General features: G+C 43.9%; 1 protein-coding gene and 2 long non-coding RNA genes across 7 annotated transcripts in view; 1 reads left to right on the forward strand and 2 right to left on the reverse strand.

Annotated features, from left to right (window-relative positions):
* LOC137145049 (uncharacterized) overlaps positions 1–3,198 on the forward strand; it is a 32,535-nt gene extending 29,337 nt beyond the window's left edge. For both annotated transcript variants that reach the window (XR_010917552.1, XR_010917551.1), the window contains one exon: positions 2,579–3,198. This is a non-coding gene — a long non-coding RNA (uncharacterized lncRNA). The remainder of the gene's footprint in view (positions 1–2,578) is intronic.
* On the reverse strand, positions 280–2,610 carry JUN (Jun proto-oncogene, AP-1 transcription factor subunit). Its single transcript, XM_067535609.1, has one exon. It carries the CDS (start codon positions 2,364–2,366, stop codon positions 1,422–1,424), a length of 945 nt encoding a protein of 314 aa, XP_067391710.1. The 5' UTR covers positions 2,367–2,610; the 3' UTR covers positions 280–1,421.
* A 10,779-nt stretch (positions 3,199–13,977) lies between the features above and the next one.
* LOC137144944 (uncharacterized) overlaps positions 13,978–21,701 on the reverse strand; it is a 59,778-nt gene continuing 52,054 nt past the window's right edge. For 3 of the 4 annotated variants that reach the window (XR_010917525.1, XR_010917524.1, XR_010917526.1), the window contains one exon: positions 13,978–15,315. This is a non-coding gene — a long non-coding RNA (uncharacterized lncRNA). Of the gene's footprint in view, positions 15,316–19,527; positions 19,612–21,701 lie in introns of all 4 variants that reach the window. The other variant, XR_010917527.1, reaches the window with a different exon arrangement.

The raw sequence follows: 21,701 nt of genomic DNA on the forward strand, positions 1-21,701 counted from the left end.
TATTAATATTTACCACAAACATGAATTTATTTCAGGAGATAAGTAACTTTTCTGAGCTACTGCTTGTTCTCATTCTATTATCAAAACTATTCTCATGCTTTCATTTTTTAAAATGTAAACTGAAAACAACAGGTAAATTGCCAATTTCCTTTTTTGTCCTTCCTTGAATGTCTTATTTAAATCCTAATTTTCAATCTCCAGCTAACTTTCCACAGTTCATAATGGTAAATAAATTGTCAGCAAAAATGTCTAAAAGGGAAAGGAATTCAAGATATGGAAAGGGATTATAGAATGGTTTTATTGTGACATATTAATGAACAAAGATCACCTTATCTAGGAATAATTAGACAGTAATGAAGGCATCCATATGAAGGCTATGTCTTTTGTGAAGTCTCTTACTTTAAACATATTAGATATTAATAAGTATCTAACATTAGACAGTTATAGTTTAGACTATTACAGCACACTTCAATGCAATATCAGACTCCCCTAAACTGCTTAACTTTTAGAGCTACTGTCTAGGTTGTGCTACTGGATTATGGTAGGCAATCCAATCTGAATTAAAACCATAAATAAAACAGTTAGGCTGCACAAACTATGTCTGTTTATGTTACAGGGTGTGGTTTATCTGTCTACTTCTGACACATTCTCCAGGACACGTAGTCTTGTTACAGTATGAGTTTAACACAGTCTCTACCATTTAGAGTTCAGGGTATGCGTTAGAGCCCTGACTTAAGTACTGGCAAAAGAAAGGGTGGGGGGAAATATTTTAATACTTTATTATATTTTCTTAAATATAATAGAACCTTTCTAGACTCTTTTCAGAAACAAACATAAAAAAATTATATACTTTATTACAAATGGTAAATTGAGTGCTCAAAAAACCTTCTCATTTACAAACATTACTGGACAGAACACAAACAACATTAAAATAATTTACAAAGTCATGAAGTAGTTTATTGACATTAGTTTTCACAAAATAAAAAATGTACATACACAGTTTACTTGAAGGCAGGCAGTATAGTTCAATTTTTATCAGCCTCCCACACACCTCCCTCCCCTTTGTTTTCTTTAAGAGTATTACAGAAAGCAACCTACAGTCTCTATTGCAGTTTAACCTTTTAATACTGAATGATCATCGAATGTTAGGTCCATGCAGGTCTTGGTCAATATTAAACAAAGATCTGATGCATCATCTGAGCAGGAACAGCACTTCTCAGAGTGGTGCTGCTGGCTGCTTTGCCACTAACTCAACTGAAGGCTCACCAGTCTTTCCACACATGTGCTTTGTGGGTGCAGGCAGGACTCAATGCCTCTCAGCCTTTACCAGTAGCTTTATGTATCTGCCACTTGTTATGGATTTGTTTTTTCTGTTGCTCTACTGCAACATCAGTTTTTTTTTCCCCCCCAAGTCAGTCTCCTCAAAATGTTTGCAACTGTTGTGTTAGCATGAGCTGGCATCCACTGTTGACATGGTTCATGACCTTCTGCTTAAGCTGTGCAACCTGTTCTCTGAGCATGTTGGCAGTGGATGCCAGTTCTGAGTTCTGGGCTTTCAAAGTTTTCACTTTTTCTTCCAATCTGGCAATCCTTTCCAACTTCCTTTTCCTGCATTTGGAGGCTGCAATTCTGTTTCTCATGCGCTTCCTCTCAGCCTTGATCCTCTCCTGTGACTCCATATCAATGGGGGACAGTGGAGGAGTCTCCCCTGGCATTTCAGGTACAGTCTGGGGCTCTTCCTTCAAAGCTTGGAGCCTGGGATGCTGCACTGGCATCTGAGGGTTAATGTGATGCTGAGGTGGAAAGCCCATGTTGTTTGCATTGTAGTTAGGTGGTGTGCTGAGTGCACTTGGGTTGAAGTTGCTGAGATTGGCATACACTGGAGGCTCACTGTGCAAATTGGTGTTGAAACCATTGTTGCCAGCCATAGAAGAAACAGGTGTCATACCACTGCTAACAGGTTGGGCAGCAGATGTAGCACTGGGCATCGTATTCTGGTTGTGTAGCTCTGCCAGCGCCCTCACAAAGCCTTCAGCAAACCCTTCTTGCTCATCAGTAACATTTTTGGGACAGAGAAACTGTGTTGGGGTGGGAGTAGTGGTGATCAAGCCGTTGCTGGACTGGATGATGAGCCTTTCCAGTTCAGGAGATGCCAGCTTGAGAAGACCAACGTCTGGGGAGGTAAGAATATCAGCATTCTTGTTCCTCAGGTGGGGCTTCAGGTTACTTGACGGATCAGCCAGATTGAGAGTCATAGTCTGCTTCAGGACTTTAGGGTTGTTATATCCATAACCACCACTTTCTGGCTGTACAAAGGTGGCATTTAGGGCATCATCATAGAATGTAGGTTCCATCTTTGCAGTCATAGAAGACTGTCCACAAAACTGTCTTTAAAGCTGTAACGATCAGGAAACCGACTAACTTGTCACTGCTTCAGTCCAGCTGAAAGGAAGCGGACCTCTCACTTGAACCACACCTGCAACTGTAACTCTTTCAACAATGAAAAAGCCCTTTAAAAACAAGCGCTAGTGCTGAACTAAAGTCTTGCTGTTTGGGTTTTTTTTTTTTTTTGCCACAGGGCATGGGCCCGCCTCTGGGTCTTGTCCCCCGTTTCTTCAGCCGATCGGGACTCAAACCACAAGCAGCAGCAGCAGTCCGAGCATGAGGGGCGAAGTCCTGCGCTCAGCTTCTCGGGGTGTCCGTGATTTCGCCCTGGGGCGCGCTGAGTCGGGCCGGCAGGAGAAATCCACTCTCGGTTCAGAAGTTTGCTCCTCGTTGGCCCAGGGGTAGATTCCCCGCCCGAGCGCCGGCTGGCTGGGCAGCCCCCCGGTCACCGGGGCAGGCGCTCGTCTCGCTGCAGGGAGGCGGGACCGGCAGCCCGCTCGCTCGCCCGAGCGCTCCCCCGCGGCTGGGCTGGTGGCAGCGCCTCGTCGCGCCCGCTCCCCCGGCCGGCGCAGAAGTTGTCCCAAGTACTTTCCCGCCGCTCCCGGCCCGCCTCAGGCACGGGGCTCGCTTTCCCGCTTCAGCGGCGGGAGCCACCGGCAGCGACGCGGTTCCCCGGAGTCCGGCACTGGTCGGCGGCGCCAGGCAGCGGGCTCTGACCTGTCCTGCTCCCCGCCCTGAGGCGCGGCAAGCCGGGGCTGGAAAGCGGCCGAGACGCTCCCGCTCCGCTGCTCACGGAGCCGCCCGTCTCCTGGTCCCGGTAATCACCGCGCGCAGGCAGCGCTCGGGAGGCGGCTCTATCTCTGCGCTCGCTGCCGGCGCGGGCCCCGCGCTGCTGCTGCTGCTGCTGCTTCGCTGCCTGTAGCGCGCGCACTACTCTGAGCCCTTTCCCGGCGTTCAGCCCCACACTTATCAGGGAGCAGTAACCCACCAAAAATAGCCCATGATGTCACCCCGGGGCCTTCCCATTGGCTGCGGCAGCAGCTCAGGGGGGGTGGCGGGGCCGCTGGCCCGGCCTGTTGCAAACGAGCCGGTCTCCATGGTCACCCCACCCCTAGAAGCTTCTCAGCCCGCGCGCAGGGCACTGTGGGATGAGGTAATGCTTGTTCTCAGCGCAGGGCATTGTGGGCTGACGTATTGTTTTTGAATATCTGGTTACCCGCTGAAGAGCGCTGGTGGGGTTGGAGGATCTGGGTGGGAGGGGGGGAGCCTCCTTAATAGGCAGGTACCAAGTGGGGGGGGGACAGGAGTCCCGAAGGAGACGCTTCTTTGGATCCTGGATGGCTGAGAGGGTTTTAGGCAGACCTGCTGCCTGAGCCTTCACAGTTAAATCTGTTGGCAGGGAATTTGGTTAATCCGGGACTGCAAGGTCGGGTTCGATTTATGATACTCTCTGAGCTTTCCCCATCCCCTTCTGCGGTGGTTCGGTCCTTAAGGTGGCACTGTCCTCTGCGCTCTGCGTGCCGCGGCTCTGTTTTCCTTCCGTCACGTCACGTCACGTCACGCGGAAGACAGCTGGTGGGTGGCGGCGGCGGAGGAAGGAACCTGAGCCGCACGTGATTCCTCCCCGCGGCTGCTGCTGGGAGGCTCCTGCCGACTCCGGAGCTGCGCCCTGGCAAGTGGGCCGGGAGAGGCGGGGAGCGCGCGAGCCCCTCCACGAGCCCCCATCCGCCCCCCACTCCCGTGCTCGGGGCCGCCTGGGCCGCGCGCCAGTAGGGGGTGAGCGGGGCGGCGGGGAAGAGAAGCGCTGCTGGGCGGGGCGGGTTTCGCTGCGGCCCTGGCCCGCGGGAGAGGCTCTCTGGTCTCAGCGCGTCTGACCTTCTCCCTCGTTGCCGAACCTCCCGGGAATCCCGCTCCCTCCCTTTGCCAAGCGCCTCGCTGGCCTGCGTGAGCCCCCTCGGGCGGGGCTGGGGCAGGGCCAGGGCCCGGGCTTCCCTCGTCCCACATTCCTGCCTCCAGTGGGGCATGGCCCTGCCCTTTTGCACCTTGTGAGGCAGCTGTCCGCGAAGAGCCAGGACAGAGTGTCCCCGCGTTCACACTGAGCCCTTCATCCCCAGTGACCTGACGCTGGATACGGGGGGTGGCACTGGCTGGCAAAGCGGGTATAGCCAGTCCTGCTCCAGTCACGTCACCAGGTTGTGGCGAGGATTCACGTGTGGCTAGTTACAGAGCTCTTCAGAAAGGAGAGCGCCAGGCATTCCAGAGGAACCCCTTTGCGCCTCGCTGAGGTGCAGCCACCTCTGGGGCAGAGTGGAGCAGCGGCTTCACACACACAGCCCAGCCGCACTTGAGCACTAGCACAGGACAGGAAGTGGAGGAAACTAGTATATGGTATTGTTGCTTCTTCGGCTCCTGACAAGTCAAGCAGTTATAAAAGGTACATAGCCGCCTTATCTCTTGGTGTAAATTGGCACAGCTCTCTGGAACTTTGCCAGTTTACTCAGGAAGAGAATTTGGCTTTTCACGTTGACTCACCTCTTATTATACGCAAAACTGAAAGTATTCATGGATTTGAACAAGTGCTTTAAAAAGTGAAGTACTCCAGTGATATTTTGCTCCGTACGTAAGAACTCCTTTCATTTCCAAATGGGGTTTTAAAAAAAATCCAAATCCAAAGTAAAAGTAAACATATCCCACTATTTTTCTAAATGATCTCTGACTCTCTTCTCTGAGTTTGAAATGTTTTACTAGTGTCCTCCATTTGAATTTGAGCAGTATATTCACTTGCAAAAGAGCCAGTACTGCTGCTTTTGGTAAGTAACTGGTATTATACAAAGAACACATGCAATCTTCATAGCATCTGAAGTAATAGTTTTGAAATAGTGTGAAATTTTAAATTCACTCCCAAACATATTGCCTACTGTGTGAAGATTCTCTGCGTATTGCCACAGCACCTGTAACCTAGATATGCCTGTGTTCCAGAAAACTTAAATTCTGTGTAGCACACAACTAGAACTCCAACTGTTAAATGGTTTTAAAAAATCAGTAATGTCATTGCATATAAACTAGACAGCATTCATTGTTTAACATTATTTTAACCCCTCCCTACCTCATCAAAACTACGCTCAAGATGATACTAATAAAATTACGTTCCTTAAAGATGCATTTGTTTCTCATTTGTCTATTCTTTAATTGTGCTTACTAACCTTTTGTGCCATCTTTATATTCTCTTGTGTCAATGTGAAATTACCAGGTTCTTTAAAGACTTGTCTACAGTGGGAAATTCTGGAAAAAGGGAAAGTGTGAATTTAAAGCACTGTAGCTATTCTGGGATAATTCCCTCTGAGTACACTTATTCTGTAATAATAGTGCCTTTTCTGGATTAGCGTAATCCATTATTAAACTAAACAGGAGACAGGCCCAGATCCTCAAAGGTTTTTAGGTGCGTAATTCCCATTGAAATTCCTGTAAGGATTTGGGTTAAAGGTAGTTTTACTCTGGAATAAGAGTGTCTATATGGGGAGCTATTGCACAATAGCTATTCCAGTCAATTTCCCATGTAGATAAACTCTAAATCTTGATAGTGTTAATTAAGATTGCAACTTCCTTTATTTTATCTATCTAACTCAACTTTGCTTCGAACATTACAAAACCAAGTTAACATGTAATGCAAGAATATGGTCAGTGTACCATTCAGAACTCTATTTAGCTAACTTTATCTGTATGAACTGAAAAACTGCTCCATTAGGATCTGATCCAATTTGAGTTTTCCATTGACTTTAGTGACTGTTAGAGTGGGTCGCTAGTATGCTGTCGTGTAGGGTTTTTTCCTCTTTTTTTATTTTTACTGCCAGGTAAGCTTTGACGTCCTTCCTGTTGCAAAGGTGGAGCTTCAGAACCGGAGAGAGTTAAAGTAGGTCATTCCAGTTTTGCTGGGAACAAGCTGCTACCAAGGCATATTGCTAGGGCGGACACCCATCAAACACTAATTATGTTATCTGATACTCACTTGGAGCCTATTTGGTCAGTTTAGCAACACGAAGTCAAGCTGGTCATAAAATACTGAATATACTTGGACAGCTTTGAAACCATTTTTGTTTCTTGTTCTGTTTGTTTCTTCCTGCTTGTTAACCAAGCCCGTATATTATTTATCTGAAATGCGGGGTGGCTACCTGCTCAGTGGAAGCTTGACTTAGCACCCAGCTAACCAACTGAGATTCATTAGGTATCAGAGAAGTCAGGGACTGTCTGCATTGCATCTGGGACTGTACCTCCCAGCTCAGGTAGACAGACACAGGTTACCCACCCAAATAAAAGTCCACCTATCCCTGTGGGTCCATGCTCGGATGGCTAGCCCAACCGTCTGTCTGTGCCACAACATCCACACTTTAATGCACTAGCTTGAGTGGAGCTTGCACATCTGTCTACATGGGCTGGGAGGCATGCTGTCTTCTGCAGAATAGACATACCCTCAGACAACCTGAATCAGAATTAGGTCCCACCGATGCTAAGATTTTGAGTCTTCATGGTCAACAGCCTTGGAGCTGGGAATTTTGGGTAAATAGATCCCTGAATCAACTATTATGCTAGATCTTCCCTTCAACTCACCCCATCCCCGCCCTTCCTAATCTTCTAAAGTAAATATTCCTATAGTGAGATGAAAAAACTCTTACTGAGCCATTTGCAGATGGTAACCATTTACATGCCTGAGTAAACTTACTTGTGGGTAGGGACTGGCAATTAACTATATATTTCCATTGCTGTGACAGGTAGGTGCTTTGACCAATGGCAATGTAGATGTTGATTTACAGAATTCTCTAACCAGTCAATACAGGGCTGTGTGAAGCGATCAGATGATCTGAATAGTTAAATTGCCTTTTCAGGGACAAACTAACATTTCTCAGATACACAACATCCATATGAATTATATTTGATCTCAAGAAATAAATGGGTTGGTTACTGTGATTTCACTCTTACAGTGAGCACTCGCTTTTTTGGCGATACTTGCAGGAGTCTCAGGCACTTTGAAAACTTAAATATAAAGTGTAGGTTTAAATATTTAGAATTCAGTTGAAATACTATATGATTTTGTCAATAATTGCCAGCCACCTCCTGAGTTTTGGGTTTATTTTGTAGACCATTTGAAAAGGCATAAATAGTTTCAACTCCAGTTGCAAGGGAAACAATACTTGTGGAAAGAAAATACCTACTTGAATGTAAGTTTTTCTTATTTTTGGGCATGTTACAAAGTATATTTATTTCTCACTCACTTCTTTCCACATTACTATAGGAGTTTTGAGAATACTTTCATTTTTTTTTCTTGCCTCATATTTTTCACCTTCAGGCCTTGTTCACTACTACCATCCTTTAGGAAGAGTAAGATTGGGAAACACTGGATCTTCTCAAGCTGTACCTCAACTTAAGGGGTGACAGACTTGAGTTGGTAGCTGAAGTCAGGTCTATAAACAAGACAGAATGCTATTCAAGGGCTTTGCATTTGAAAAGGGGCTATAAAACAGTGGCTTATCAGAATTACAAAGACCTGTAGATTAGAGAGACAAGATGGGTGAGGTAATATCTCTTATTGGATCAACTTGTGTTGCTGAGAGCAGTGGCTTACCAAAAGGTGGGGCGGGGGTGGCCAAGCTTTTGGGTGCAGGCCTGCAGGTGACTGCCGGGCCAGCCCTTCAGGATGCGGGGGACGCAGGAGGCTCTGAGGAGTGCCCCTCAGTGCCTCCCCCCATGCATCCTGAAGGGCTGGCCTGGCACCTCCCCCAGGCTGGGGGGCGGGGGAGGCCGCCCCATCCAAGCCAGTACTGGGCTGCAGGAATGCAGCAGAAGAGGCAGGGACAGATCCCCCCCCTGCCCCCCCCGCCCTGCGCAGGGATGGGGGTGTGTGAGCCCTGTGGGGAGGGAGGAGCGCAAATGTAGGCTTGGCCCCTGGGTGCTGGGGACCCTTGTATGCCACTGGGTGAGAGAGACAATCTCTCTTAGGGAGACAGAAGAAGAGTTCAATGTAAGCTCAAAAGTTTGTGTCTCACCCACCTTGTCTCTCTAATATCCTGGGACCAACACATCTGCAACACTGCAAATACTTGTAAAAGGTTATCATATCTTTCTCCTTCATCCCTATTAGTCATCACTTAGTCAAGCTATACATGTTTATCCCTTTTAATCTTGTTAATACCTTTAGCCTGCCCCCCCAATCATTTGAATTTATCACTGAATTTCCTCCAAATTATGTATTGATGGAATGGAGGAAAATGAATGGGTGAGAAGACAAAGCTGTGAATGGTGGAGGAGGGGCAAAGTTGGGATACTTTGCAATACCTGTTGGGTTACCCCTGGGCCAGGACAACAACACTGGGCACCAATCATGGTAAGGCAAGAGACACAGACTGTACTGAGGAGGAGTGCAGAAATACAGGAAGAACCATTGAAAACAATGTTTATTTGATCATTTACACTTCAGAGTATTTTTTCCAGGTATTTTGTAAAAGTAATTGGAGCCTGTAGTATTTATATTTAACAAAATTAGAAGAAGAGGATTGTCATGGTTATCTCTAGAGTTGATCAAATATTATTCAGAAACGATGATTTTCCCCATCAACTGTTACATAACATTATTCACGAATATTTTTCCCATTCCCATCTAGCTCTATAGACGATTGAATAATCACCAAATATATGTTGGGGAATATTTTTTGGCAGTCAATTTATTCAGCTAGCTGTAGTTATTGCACAATATCCCTTCATTGATATACTGGCTTAATGAAAGTTAACTGTTGTTAATTATTAGAGATGGATGTGAGCCAAAATCCTGGATCTTAACTCCCCCAAACATTTAGGATATTCCAGATCTAATACCATAGCTTTAGTCCATGTTTTGTTTATTATTTCTATAGCACCAGTGGTGTGCATGATACTCCTTGAAACACACAGCTGGACAAAGTCCATGGCCTATAGAGCTTACAGTTGGGGGTAGATGTACTACAAAAAAAATAAGGCTGGCAGAGTAGCAGTTGATCAGCAATGGGAGTCCAGAGAAAGAAGCGGGTTTAAAGGTGAGATATAAAGGAGGAGTGGGAGGATATGTGACATATGGGAAACAGAAGGCTGTTTCCAGCATGGTGGGCAGACAGCATGAAAAAAAAGCCTTATTTATAACATACAAATAGAAATATACAAAGGGGCAGGGGGGAGGAGCAGATAATTACAAGGCCTTGACAGATATTTAACAGGCTTGAGGAAAAAGAACAACTCTGGAAACTTCATTCAGGCTTGACTGAATTCCATTTCCATTGTGGAAGACCAAGGTTCATAACTGCCGTTGTGTTTCAAGGTCTGGCTTGTTAATATTTTCATAAAAGTGTGTTTCAACGGCACATTTTCTCCATAAATAATGACAACAAACTATTTATTTTATTTATCTTCAGATTAACGAGGGTGAACAATTTAGAGCCCTTGATAAGATAACCTTCCTTTTCAAAGCCACTTAATGATGACTCCAGAAAGGGCCTGGAATGCTTGTATTTTTAATTAATAAACAACCTGGCTTCCTATCAAAGCTGAAACCTCACACTATATCAGCAGCTGTCGGAACAGCAGGGCTCCTGGCAAAGAGGAAAGATGAAGAATCTGTAGATAGCATAGGAAAGGAAGTGAATCTGTGTGAGACCAGAAATGCATAAGGGTAAAGGACTGGGCAGCTCTGGGAATTTGTAATGCATTTTGAAGCCTTTCGTCAGTGGGTTATGGGTTCAAATTTGGATTCAGGTTAATGTTATTGAAATCATTATTCATTACCATCTAACAGTTGTAAAGTGTCCTGTGTGAAATTGGTTGGTGGCATCAGTCTAGCTTTTAAAGTATTGGTGTCCACCCCACAGAACCCTTGCTCACAGCTGGCGTTGTTGGCAATCAGCAGAGGAGCCCCTGAGCAAAGGTAGAAAGCCTTTTAGATTGCTCCTGGAGATGGGGCAAATTGGCAGAGAGCTCTATAGGGAACCTTACAAGGTGTGGCTGCCCATGCAATACATATGAAAAATTCCAATCTTAGTAGCAAAATAATTTTATTCTGAGGTCAGTTTGCAGGAGAGGTAGAGGTTACTGAATGGCTAAGAAAGAGCAGGGCATGGAGTGGATATCTCAGAGAAGATGCAGGGATAGAGAATACTGTAGAGAATTGGTATTGGCGTCACCCTGGGATCTTATTGATTGTAGAGCAGGTACAAAATGGTGGGTAAGGGAGAGATGCTAGAAGTGCAGCACAAATGACTAGCAGTGTATTTGGCAGATGCCCTAGTCAGTTTGAGAGGACACTTTGTTTACCCAGTCCTTTGGGAATGTACAAAATATATTAAAAATAAATTTTTAGTACATCAGGAACACCAAGATGAGATCAAGTATACTTTAGAATAAAAGGACAAAGCTAACTGTGCACAAACCCAAGGCTGTGATAGCTGCTATTTGAAATTCAGCTGCTCTTTATTTTAGGGAGCATAACTGGAAAGAGATTTTGTGAAAAAGGCTGCACGGTATTCAGAGATCTGGGTACCATCTGCAATGTGCACATTTGCTGAGACTTCAGTTCAGCTGCCCATAAGTTGGTCATAGACCCAGCTAAGCCATATGAGAGAGTGTAAACATCCATGTGGTAACAGCTAATGATGTGACCTAGCTTTGTTCCATTTGGGCACGTGTCGGGCTAATGTTTTTTCCTTCTCCAGAACCATTGCAGTATAGGAAAAGGTGTGTAGTTGGCAAGTCAGCGAGCTCAGGCATAAACATTCAGGGTGTGGATGTTTGCAATTTGTTGCCAGGTGCTTCAAGTAGACATGTAGGTCAAAGATCCAGGGTCATGTCAATGGAAGCACCAAATTCAGCCACAGCTGCTGCTGATAATAAATCTTATTTTTTTATTTATTGTATTGATTTGTAGAGCGTCTCTCACTGTAGCAGTGAGGGGAATGTGAAGATGTATATCTATATCTAACCTTTCAAAACAACCATGACAATTCAGATGGCGAGGCAAAAATCTGCTCATCTATCTACCCATACCAAAGTGATGGTGATGAATAAATTAATCTTATTTTACTCACCTGTCTAAAAGTAAGTACTCACTCCAGTGAGGTGGGTGAGTAGATTTGAGACTAGAATATGAGACAGGGACTCAGGAGCCCTGGGTTCTAATCTCAGTCCTGTCACTGACCTAGTGGGTGCCCTTTGTCAAGTCACGTCCCACCTCTGTGCCTCAGTTTTCCCATCTGTGAAATGGGGCCAGTGATACTGACTTCATTTGTAAAGCACTTTGAGCTCCATGAATGAAAAGGTGTATATAGCAGTTAGGTATTATTAGTATAAAAATGCCTAAATATTTTACTCCAGTTACCACAGGGAAGGTATGGAATTCACACTGGAGGAAGGGGGTCCACATTATTAAAAAGCTTGAGAACCACCGCTTTGTACCGCTATGGAAATGGCATGGCTGGCTTCTCAGTGGTATAAAGCCTTTGTTTCTAGCCCCATTAGATTGCAGGGTATCATAATGTGTTTATTTGTCCTGCAATCTTGCAGTGATTTTTGGGGCACTTATACGGAACTGAATGCGGCAAGTGCTGGATCTCACAACAGTGTTGTTTACAATTTCTGGGCCTTCATTGGAATCCTCATCATTGGAGGTTTTTAACAGGTTAGACAATTAGGGATGGTCTAGTAATATGCGCTCCTGCCTCAGCGCTGGAGCTGAGCTAGATGACTTCTTGTGGTCTATTCCAGTCCTACGTTTCTATGATTCTGTGATTGTTTCTTGTGACAGAGTGCTGAGAGCCAGCAGCTGAACCAGTACCCTGGTCACTGTAAATCTAATTAGCTCCCCCCAAGAGAGCCTAATTGCACAAGGAATGACTGATTACTAGATCAGCCTGTGCTGGGGAGAGCTAAGGAGCTGATTAGCCTGTTAACTACAAGATAGAAGCAGAGCACAGGAAGGAAGGCAAGGGCCAAGCCAAATCTCAATCTCTTTTCTTTCTTATGATTGCATGACACTGTAAATAATGATGCATGGGACTGTGAGAGAGTGGTGGTTGATGAAACACAAATAAAGTACATGGTCGTGGTTACGGAGTGGAGTGTCAGAGCCATTTATATGAAGAGACAGGAGTGGAGGGCTGTGCCCAGTCACTTCTTGTAATATTATTCTTAGAAACCTTCCTACTGCCTTGGGCAACTTTATTATTTTGAGCATTTTTATTTGTATTAATTTGTGTCGCAGAATAATAATCCTTTGCACTTATATAACATCTTCTGCGAAAGGATTTCAAGATGCGTTGCCGACGTTAATGAATTTCTCCTAAAAAAAAAATCTTTGTGAGCTAGGTAAGTATTATCTCAAGTTCACAGGTGGGGAAACTGACACAGCGAGAAGCTGAATCCTGACCAAGGTCACACAGACAGCAACTCTTGGCAACTGTTAAAAGGATTCAATAATCACAGTGCCTACTCCCAGGCCTTCACCACAAGATGCCCTGTGAAACACAGCAGCTCAAGTGTAAGGTCCTCAGGGCAGAGGCCAAGTTTCCCATATATTTATGCAATGGAGCCTTGTTCCTCATGTCAGCCTCTGGATGCTATCCAAAATCATATAATAATAATTAATAATGTTTTAACAAGCCAAAGGGCAGATCCTCAGCTGGTGGAAATGAGCATAGTTCAATGGCAGTCACTGAAGCTCCATTGATGTCAGTGGTGCTACTCCAATTTCCCTCAACAGAAGATCTGGCCCAAGAGAATTACTCTGCCAGTGGACACCCCGTTGAGTAAATTTCAATACTTTTCATTCATATGCGTTTTGAAGTTGCTTCTTACACACCTTTACTATAGGCAGCAGCAAATCCGTCAGCATTTCATCCGCACAAAGGCCCTTCTTTAGACTTTGTGTTGTGTAAATAAAGCTGTAGTGTTTCACTTTGCACTAAAAGGGTGCCACTGAGTTGATGTAAAGCCTGAAAAGCAGAGCGTATGGGAGCAGCATGCCAGCCTTAAGGTTCTGTCCTGCTGGGCAGGATTGCAACAGCTCAGCCTATCTGAACCACTGCACGTACTGTACATGGCTCTACACTTGAATTTGATACAGGCACTGGTAGAATAATACATGTGTCTGGGAAATGGTAACAAACAGTGTTGTTTAACTTCAAGAAATTCTGAAAAACAATACCAGCTCCCCTTAGAATGCTGACATTTTCCAGACTCCCACCAAACGATGGAGAATATGTCTATCAGCAGTCATCAAAGGGTTAATGGGGGAGGGGGGCCGGGGGCGGAGGGAGACTAGAGAGGAAAGGCCCATGGAACTATATGTCGATGTAATGTAGATCTATATGATATAGAAATAACATACTTATATCTTCAGGGCAGCTCTGATTTTGTATTACTTTGTGCTTTCCCCTAATCGGGATACACTGACATGAGTGAACACAAATTGGTAAAACATCTTTGAAGTGAACAGTGTCCCATCTGAAAACGAGCCTTCTGGTGAAATGTGCCCACGCATAGTGCTTTTTGTCACGTTAGGTGGGGATATAGCAAAGAGCAAGACGCCTTTAAAAGTTATTTATTGTGCAAGTGAAAATAAAGTGTATTTCTGAGGTGGTATAAAAACAGCAGAAACATCATTAAAGTTTAACTTTTTTTCCTCAGCTTGAACTGTTCTGAAACTTACTTCAGCATCCTGCAGATTAAAAATTTAATTTGTTTGTTTTGTAATATCTTTGATTTCTCCGCTGCGGCCCTCCCTCTATTGGGTGTATATATTTGCTCTTCCTTTGGTGGTGTTTTTATACACGCTGTCTGGAGTTCAATAAGCACTTTCTTAGGAGGGTTTCTTCCAAAGCAAAGGAGGGTGTTTCCAATTCTTATGGGAGTTCCCACTTCCTCCCTGCACAGCTTCTGGGCAGTCCACAGCTGAGAACAATAGAAAGGAGTATCAACTGGCTTGGTAAAACTTAATTGATAGATGTACATTAACTGTAGAACTGTATGACACCAAACACGGCCCAAATATAGGGCAGCTGTTTGTGGTTTCCTATTAGCATGTTCTTGGTGTTCCAGTTACACAGGTTTAGACATAATATGTACTTAAAATTTAGGCAATTTGGCCCAGATCCACAAAAGTATTAAGGCTCCAACTTCTAGTGCAGTCATTGGAAGTTTGGAGCCTAAATACTTTTATGAATCTGGGCCTTTATTGACAGTGGACCTGAAAAAGCCCAGAACTGTAGCCTACTAATTAACTTCTTATATAACATTTACAAAAATCATATCCTTTATTAACCTGTCTCTATGTAACCAAGGATTTGAGTAACAGGAACATCCAGAGAATGAATATATACACCTTTGAAAGGTAAACATGAATAATTGTTCCTAAAATGTTAAAATAAAAAATTCTGAATAAATTAGCCAGATAGAAAGTTTTAATTTATTGTATTACAGAATGTGGTGCCTATGTCTGAGAGGTGAAATATTGGCTCTGTTGAAGTCAATGGCAAAACTGCTATTAACTTAAATAGTGCCAGGATTTCACCCTACATGAATGCATATAGAAACAATCAAATTTTCTAAAGAATCCAAGATATCTAAATAAGTGGTCAGATTTTTCAAAAGAGCTCAGCTGGAAGAAACACTTTCATTTTCAATATCTGCATTAGAATTTCTTTTCACAGGTCTTGGGTTGTTAACTCTTGTATCCTGGCCAAAATTCCAACCTTGGCACAAGGTACTCATCTGAATTCCCCTTTTGGTTTCATTTGTATAAGGTATCCTTTGGCGTAGTGTTTCCATGTTCTATTAAACAGTCTCTGTGTTAAAGACCTTGGGAATCCTCTGGATTGAAGAGGTTGTATACAGGTTAGACCATCAGACCATCTCAGGGAAAACCTGAAGTATGATAATAAGAAACAATTAGGAGCAAGACATCAAAGGGTCTCTGTGTGAGTCCTGAGAGGAAAAATACAGCTTGCATTTGTTTTGATATTGTCTTACATAAAGTTAAAGATGTGGGGTGTGTTCTAGGTCACCACCTCAAGGGGTGTGCACTTAAGACAACACAATCACAGACTCCAAGACTTCTGTGTGGTTTATTTTGGTTGTAGGGTCATGAAGATAAGACACATAATTGTACCACATACGTGGTGGTGCTATCCATCAGATAAATTGCACTTACCATGCACCTTTGACCACCTTGCCTACACTCTGTCTCTAATCTATTTGCACCAAGATTGCTCCTAGCATTCCAAACCCTTGAGAAGCTTTAAAAAAAAAACCAGTCAAAAATGTTTTTCTTTCTCCAAATGTGGAATTCTCTCCCCAAATCATTCTGATTTGAGGCACGAAATGGGTAACTTTCATTCCTGAATTAGTGACAAGTTTGAGGCCCAATGTCTTGTGACCCTTCAGAGCTAAGTAGGGGAGATTTATCCCATGCATATCTGGAATCCCCTCTCTTTCCAATGAGAGGAGGCATTTATTTATATATGCAAGATAAAGGTCTGTAGCCCTGTTGGACAGTTAGGTGTTACCGTGAGTTTACGTATGGTTATGCATTGTTTCTTTGTTTTGGTTTTGACCTTTTAAGGCCCTTAATAGTTTGGGTTCCAGCAATTTGAGACACTCTCTAGTACCACAGTGGTGCTGTCATCTGAAGTACTTAATCTAAGAGGCCTTTCCGGCTACAAACAGGAGGGAACTGGTGGCAAAGCATTCTTAGTGTGGGGTTCTTGGCTTACCACACTTCCCTTCTTGCTCTTCCACCACCTGGATATGCCTGGATATGGATTCCACCACCAGGATATGCTGTAAGAGCCACCTGTTTTCCTAGGCTATTCCTGGGACATTGGAGTGTGACTGATGAATGACATGATTGAAGGGACATTGGAGCATGACTGATAGATGACGATTGAAAGGGATCATGGGAATGGAAAATGGATTGGTGGTAGGTAGCAAGAAATCTTAATTTTTAAGATCTAAGGGTGTTGCTATATATGGGTGGCCTGTTTTAGGGTGTATTTTTTGTAATATTTGGTAATATGCCTATAGTTAAGGCCAGCATAGCGTATATATTTAAATAATAAAAACATAAACATGATATGAATGATTTGTATTTAATTGACTCTTCCTGCTTACTTCATCTTTCCTCCCAGCATGCAGGTGTTGAGTTGTAATAGGCAGCAAGTCCTTCTCTTTCTCTTAATCCTTTTATTCTTGTGAATCACAGTAAAATTGTTATGGTCTATAGGAAACAGTTTTCAAATCTTTTAGGAATGTCCCAAATGGAAGGACTTCTAATAATAAAGAGTCAGATTCTGCCATTCTTACTCAGGGAGAGCCAGTACCTTATTCCAGTATTTGTCTCAATAATTTCAATAGGACTTTTTGCAGAGCAAGTTACTGGTCAACATGAGTAAGGGTGGCAGAATCTGTGCCGAAAGAGATGAGAGTTATTTTTGTTTTCAACTCTAAAGCTAGGTTCCTAAATATAAATTTAGGATCCTCAATCTAAGTGATGTTTCAGAAGCAGAGTGCCCACAATTTCTGGTGAGCTCAATGGGAACTGCAAGGGTGGAGTCTTGAGTGTCGCAATTCTGAATGTGACAGCATGTTACTGATCCATAAAGCCTGCCTTAGAAGCCTGGGCTCCCTATCCAATGAACAGGAAGAGACAGGCGCCTAAGAATGCAGTACAGAAAAGCCAGCGTGTTAGACAGCTGCCTAAACTAGCCAATGGGAGAGACTGCGGACAGAGTTGTTTTCTAAGCCCTGCCCCTCTCATGGAGCTAGGCACGTACTTCTGGGCTGCAGGGAGGCACCACTATCTGCTTAGCAATGCACAAGAGGGAACTCACTGCCTGGAGTGAGGTGGCATTTCTTGAGGGAATTAGTTAGATGCCTTTTTTTGCTCCAGGCAAACCAGTTGGAGGAGGAGGTGGTGGTTGTGCCTACCTGACAACTTTTATTCCAGTGCTAAGAGCACTTGCCTGGAACATGGGAGACCCAGGTTTAATTCCCCTCTCTGCTAGAGGAGGCAAAAGCACGTGAACTGGGGTGTCTCACACCGCTCGGTAGAGTGCTCTAATTCTGATGTGGGCCCCCTACATTCTCTCTTGGTGAAGCTGTTCTACTGTGGATAAATAATGAAAGAGTGATTAGAGGAGAGGGAGCATGGGTCTCCCACAGGGGTGCCCTAACGACCAGACTACAGAGTTATTTACATGCTCTCTGTCTCTCTGGCCCAAAGACTGTTCCACTGTGCATAAATATTTGAGGAGAAATAGTCATTGGGCCAGAGGAGGAGAGAGAGAGAGAGAGAGAGAAAATCCCTATGAAGCCTGGTGGTAAGGGCACCCCTGGGGAGATCCAGGGCCCAGTTTGCCTCCTATAGTCACTCGTTTGTTATTTATCCAGTGGAACAGCTTCAACAGGAGAAACTGAGGGACCCCCACTTCAGCATATGCTTAGCTCAGTACTTAGAGCATCCTCCTGAAGGGTGGGAGACCTTGTGTTCAAATCCTTTCTCCCACTCTAGCAGAGAGGGGGGGAATTTGAATTGGGGTCTGCCACATCCCAGACAAGTGCGCTCACCACTGAACTAAAAGCTATAAACCACTACTCGCTGCCAGATTTTAAATGCCATCCGATCTGGTAGGTAGTCTCTGAGCATGCCTGTTGGATTGGGCCCCGCATGTGATTTAGGCAGCAGAATGCCTGTCTTCTCTGTGGGACTTAAGCAGGAAATAGGCATCTAGAGGCCTAGAGTAAGGCAGCAGGGCCTGGGCCCACAGAGGGAAACTTAGCCATCTCTGGGGTTCGACAGAAGTCTTGTGGATCACAGTGGAGCTTAAAACTGGGACTCTAGCTGCCTAAACCCAAGATCAGGTGCCTGAATCTAGGGTTTAGGGATCTAATTACCTTTGTGGATTGGAGCTGAAGTGTTTTGAAAATGTATAAAAATATTTAATTTTGAAATATTTCACTAAAAATTTAATGAAAAATGTGAATAAACAGAAAACATTTTTTTTCCACAAAATATAACTATTTCTTTTAACCAGCTCTAATTTTAAGGCAGTTAGGACAAGATTTTCCTGATTTTCTGATTTGATAAGGATCTTGTAGCTCCTGTTGAAATCAATGGAAACTACAGTTGCTCAGCGTCTCTGGAAATCTGGCCACTTAGGTGGCTAAATATAGCTTAAGATGCCTGACATTCAGCACCCACTCTTGAAAATTTTGGCTTGAGTGCCTTATAATGTAGCATTAAAATTATATACTATTCACCCACAAACCATCTGCTTTCTCACATTCGAAAATGATCTTTTAATGTATTAAACTTCCCTGCTTCATAAAGGTGGTGTAAGATCTAATTCAGCAACATTGCACAATAACATAATAGTGCCTTGAGAGTCTCAGGAGGTGTTAGAGGGATGCAAAGTGCGTTAGTATTGGTATTGTGCAACATTGTCCCCTTTGAAACTGTGGGATGTGATCCTGCTGACGTTCTTTGTGGAGGTGTTCGTTTACCTTGATAGTATGTTTTCCTGCAGTACCAAATATGGTCATGAGGAAATACCTGTCTTTCTCCTTATAAGGCTAGAAAGCCACTTCCAGAGCTCACAGCTGTATGTAGTAGTTACACAGCTCTGTTGAGCCTCCTGCCTAAAAAGGCAGTTCCTGAGCTCCCTGATCTCCTGGAGTAGAATTCCACAGAGTACAACCCTCGAAGGTCACTCATTTCCTTACGAAAAGCAATATTGCTGAATCTTACTGTCACTTTCCAAGGAAGTCAGTCAATGTATATGGATGATTTTGATTATCCTCTACTGCATAGTTTCTCAACCTGTGGTACGCGTACCGCTGGGGATACGCAAGACACAGGCAGGGGGTACGCAGCGAAAAACCCAGTGAAGGGAGGTGAGCGGCAGCCGCTGACTTCTGGAGAAGCCAAGTGGCAGCCACCTGCTTCCCGCCTGGTCCCAGCTCCCAGCTGGGAGACCGGCGGTCCACACAGTGTGATTTGCCCCAGGCCTGCACCCCCCTAGGAACAGCCGGGGGGAGCGCTGCTATCCACTCTGGTGGGCCACTTGTGCTTGCTCATACCTCACAAGTTCCCTCCTGTGTGAGCAGAACACCACGTGATCCCGCCATCGGGCCATAGTGATTGGCTGGTGTTGACTTTGGCTCCTATGTGGAGAAAGGAGGGGAGAAACAGCAGGGGGTTTTATGATTGCCACAGCCACACAGCACTGCAGAACTCAGAACTCTCCTGCTTTACGAGAAATACAGTCGTCCAGCGGAAAAGGGGAAAAGGATTGTATTTCTCAGAGTGGAAAATTGAGTGTTGGGGTACTTATTAAAATTTTCAGACGTTAGGGGGTACTGGCTACTTAAAAGGTTGAGAAACACTGCTGTACTGTAGTGATCAGGCAATCAGTGAATAAGTGAAGGTTCAGGGTCTGATCCTGCAAGCTGCTTCATGCTGGCTATTTCCTTCACCAGCGCAGATCCTCATAGGACCCACCCTGCACAGGCACAGAGGTGCACTAGGGCGACCAGAGAGCAAGAGTGAAAAATTGGGACAGGGGGTTAGGGGTAATGGGCACTTATATAAGACAGAGCCCCGAATATCAGGACTGTCCCTATAAAATCGGGACATCTGGTCACTCTAAGGTGCACCCAGGTAAAGCAGCTGCCAAGATCAGAGGCTTTAATTTGAAAAGCACTTTGATGCCTCTCAACTCAAAGAATCTCAATAAATTCAAGAAATATTTTAGATACTAATCGTTCTTCAGTATTTTTGAAGAAATCCCAGTATTTGAATATTAACTCGCCTCTTTCACACCCACCCAAATTTTTGTTACGGCCAGATTCTGATACCCTAACTCAAGCTCTGCAATGCCTTACCCTACAAGTAGTTCCACTGATTTCCCTAACCCTAAACTTGACAGCTCTGGGTGGGATTTTCAAAAGCGCCTATGGCTTAGCCTACACATAGCTTTTATATCAGTGTAACTGTGTCAGTAAGGGTTTGGTACAACCCCTAGTAAAGACACAGTTATACCAGTATAAAATTACTTATACTGGTATAACTTATTCCCCTTCCCTTACTGGAATAAGCTATACTGGTATAATCACATTTTTACTGGTATGACAGCATCCACACTAAAGGATTTTACTGCTTTAATTATGCCGGTATTTAAATCAATATAACTTTTGCATGTAAATAAGGCTAAAGCGACTTACGAACATAAGTCCCACAGGAGAAATTGTAGTCCTTAAGTCACTTAAGAACTTTTGAAAATTCCACCATCTAACACAAGCCCTCACTAGCTCCTCTCCCCCATATTAATTCTTTGTGTTTTCCTATCACCACCTCCATTTGATTTCAAGGAGACCAGTTGTGGAATAAGGTAAATAAAGGTATTGAAATCTCTTCCTTACCATTTAAGGGGCAAACAGATTCAACTACCTTTTTTGTGATAACACATGATAAGGTAGACTCTAAAACAGATCAGTTTAATAGGCTAGTGTTGTGGAAACAATGCATATGCACATCAAACACGTAGTCTTTGAAGTATTTATTTGTAAATGGGACTTTTATGGAAAGTGTCATTTATAAAAGGCTAGAAAGCATTTACCTAATTACTTGCCTGCCTCTTGGGACTGGCTCTGGTGCATATCTGGTCTTGAGTCATATAAAACTAAAATTAAAACTTTTTGAAAGTGGAAAAAATAGTTTATTTATTTGGATTTAAATAAGTAACATAAAAGAACACTTATCCTGGGCTCCAGGTGTCCATGCTATTAATTAAACTACACAAGGCAAAACTATTATCAAATATGTAATTATAGAACCTGGAATCAACAAACAGTCACTGTGGTATTTTTGTTTTGTGTGGGTTTTTTACTCGGTAAGTGGGGAATTGGAACTGATAGAATTAATACTGGGGAAACATTTATTATTGGTTGAGTTCTAGTAACCTACAGGGAAATATTCACTGATATTTCTACAGCAGTTGTTTCATTAGGTGAAAGTCCCTCCTTTTGAATACATAAAACATCCCGTCTAGCCCTGAAGAGAGCTATCCTATAAGGAATATTAGCAGAAATGGATAATAAACATTAAAGTCAAAATTTACTTAAGCAACTGGTGATTATTAGTGCCTCAGTTTTTGGGTGTCCAAATTTAGTCACCTTAAAAGGGTCTGATCTTTAGAAAGGGCTTGATCCAGTGAGGCGCTGAACACTCTGGCCCAGATCAATGGAAGCTAGGA

This window comes from Emydura macquarii, unplaced genomic scaffold (genome assembly GCF_026122565.2).
Source record: "Emydura macquarii macquarii isolate MOO-44397 ecotype Brisbane River unplaced genomic scaffold, CSIRO-AGI_Emac_v2 contig_3506, whole genome shotgun sequence".
Classification (NCBI taxonomy): domain Eukaryota; kingdom Metazoa; phylum Chordata; order Testudines; family Chelidae; genus Emydura; species Emydura macquarii.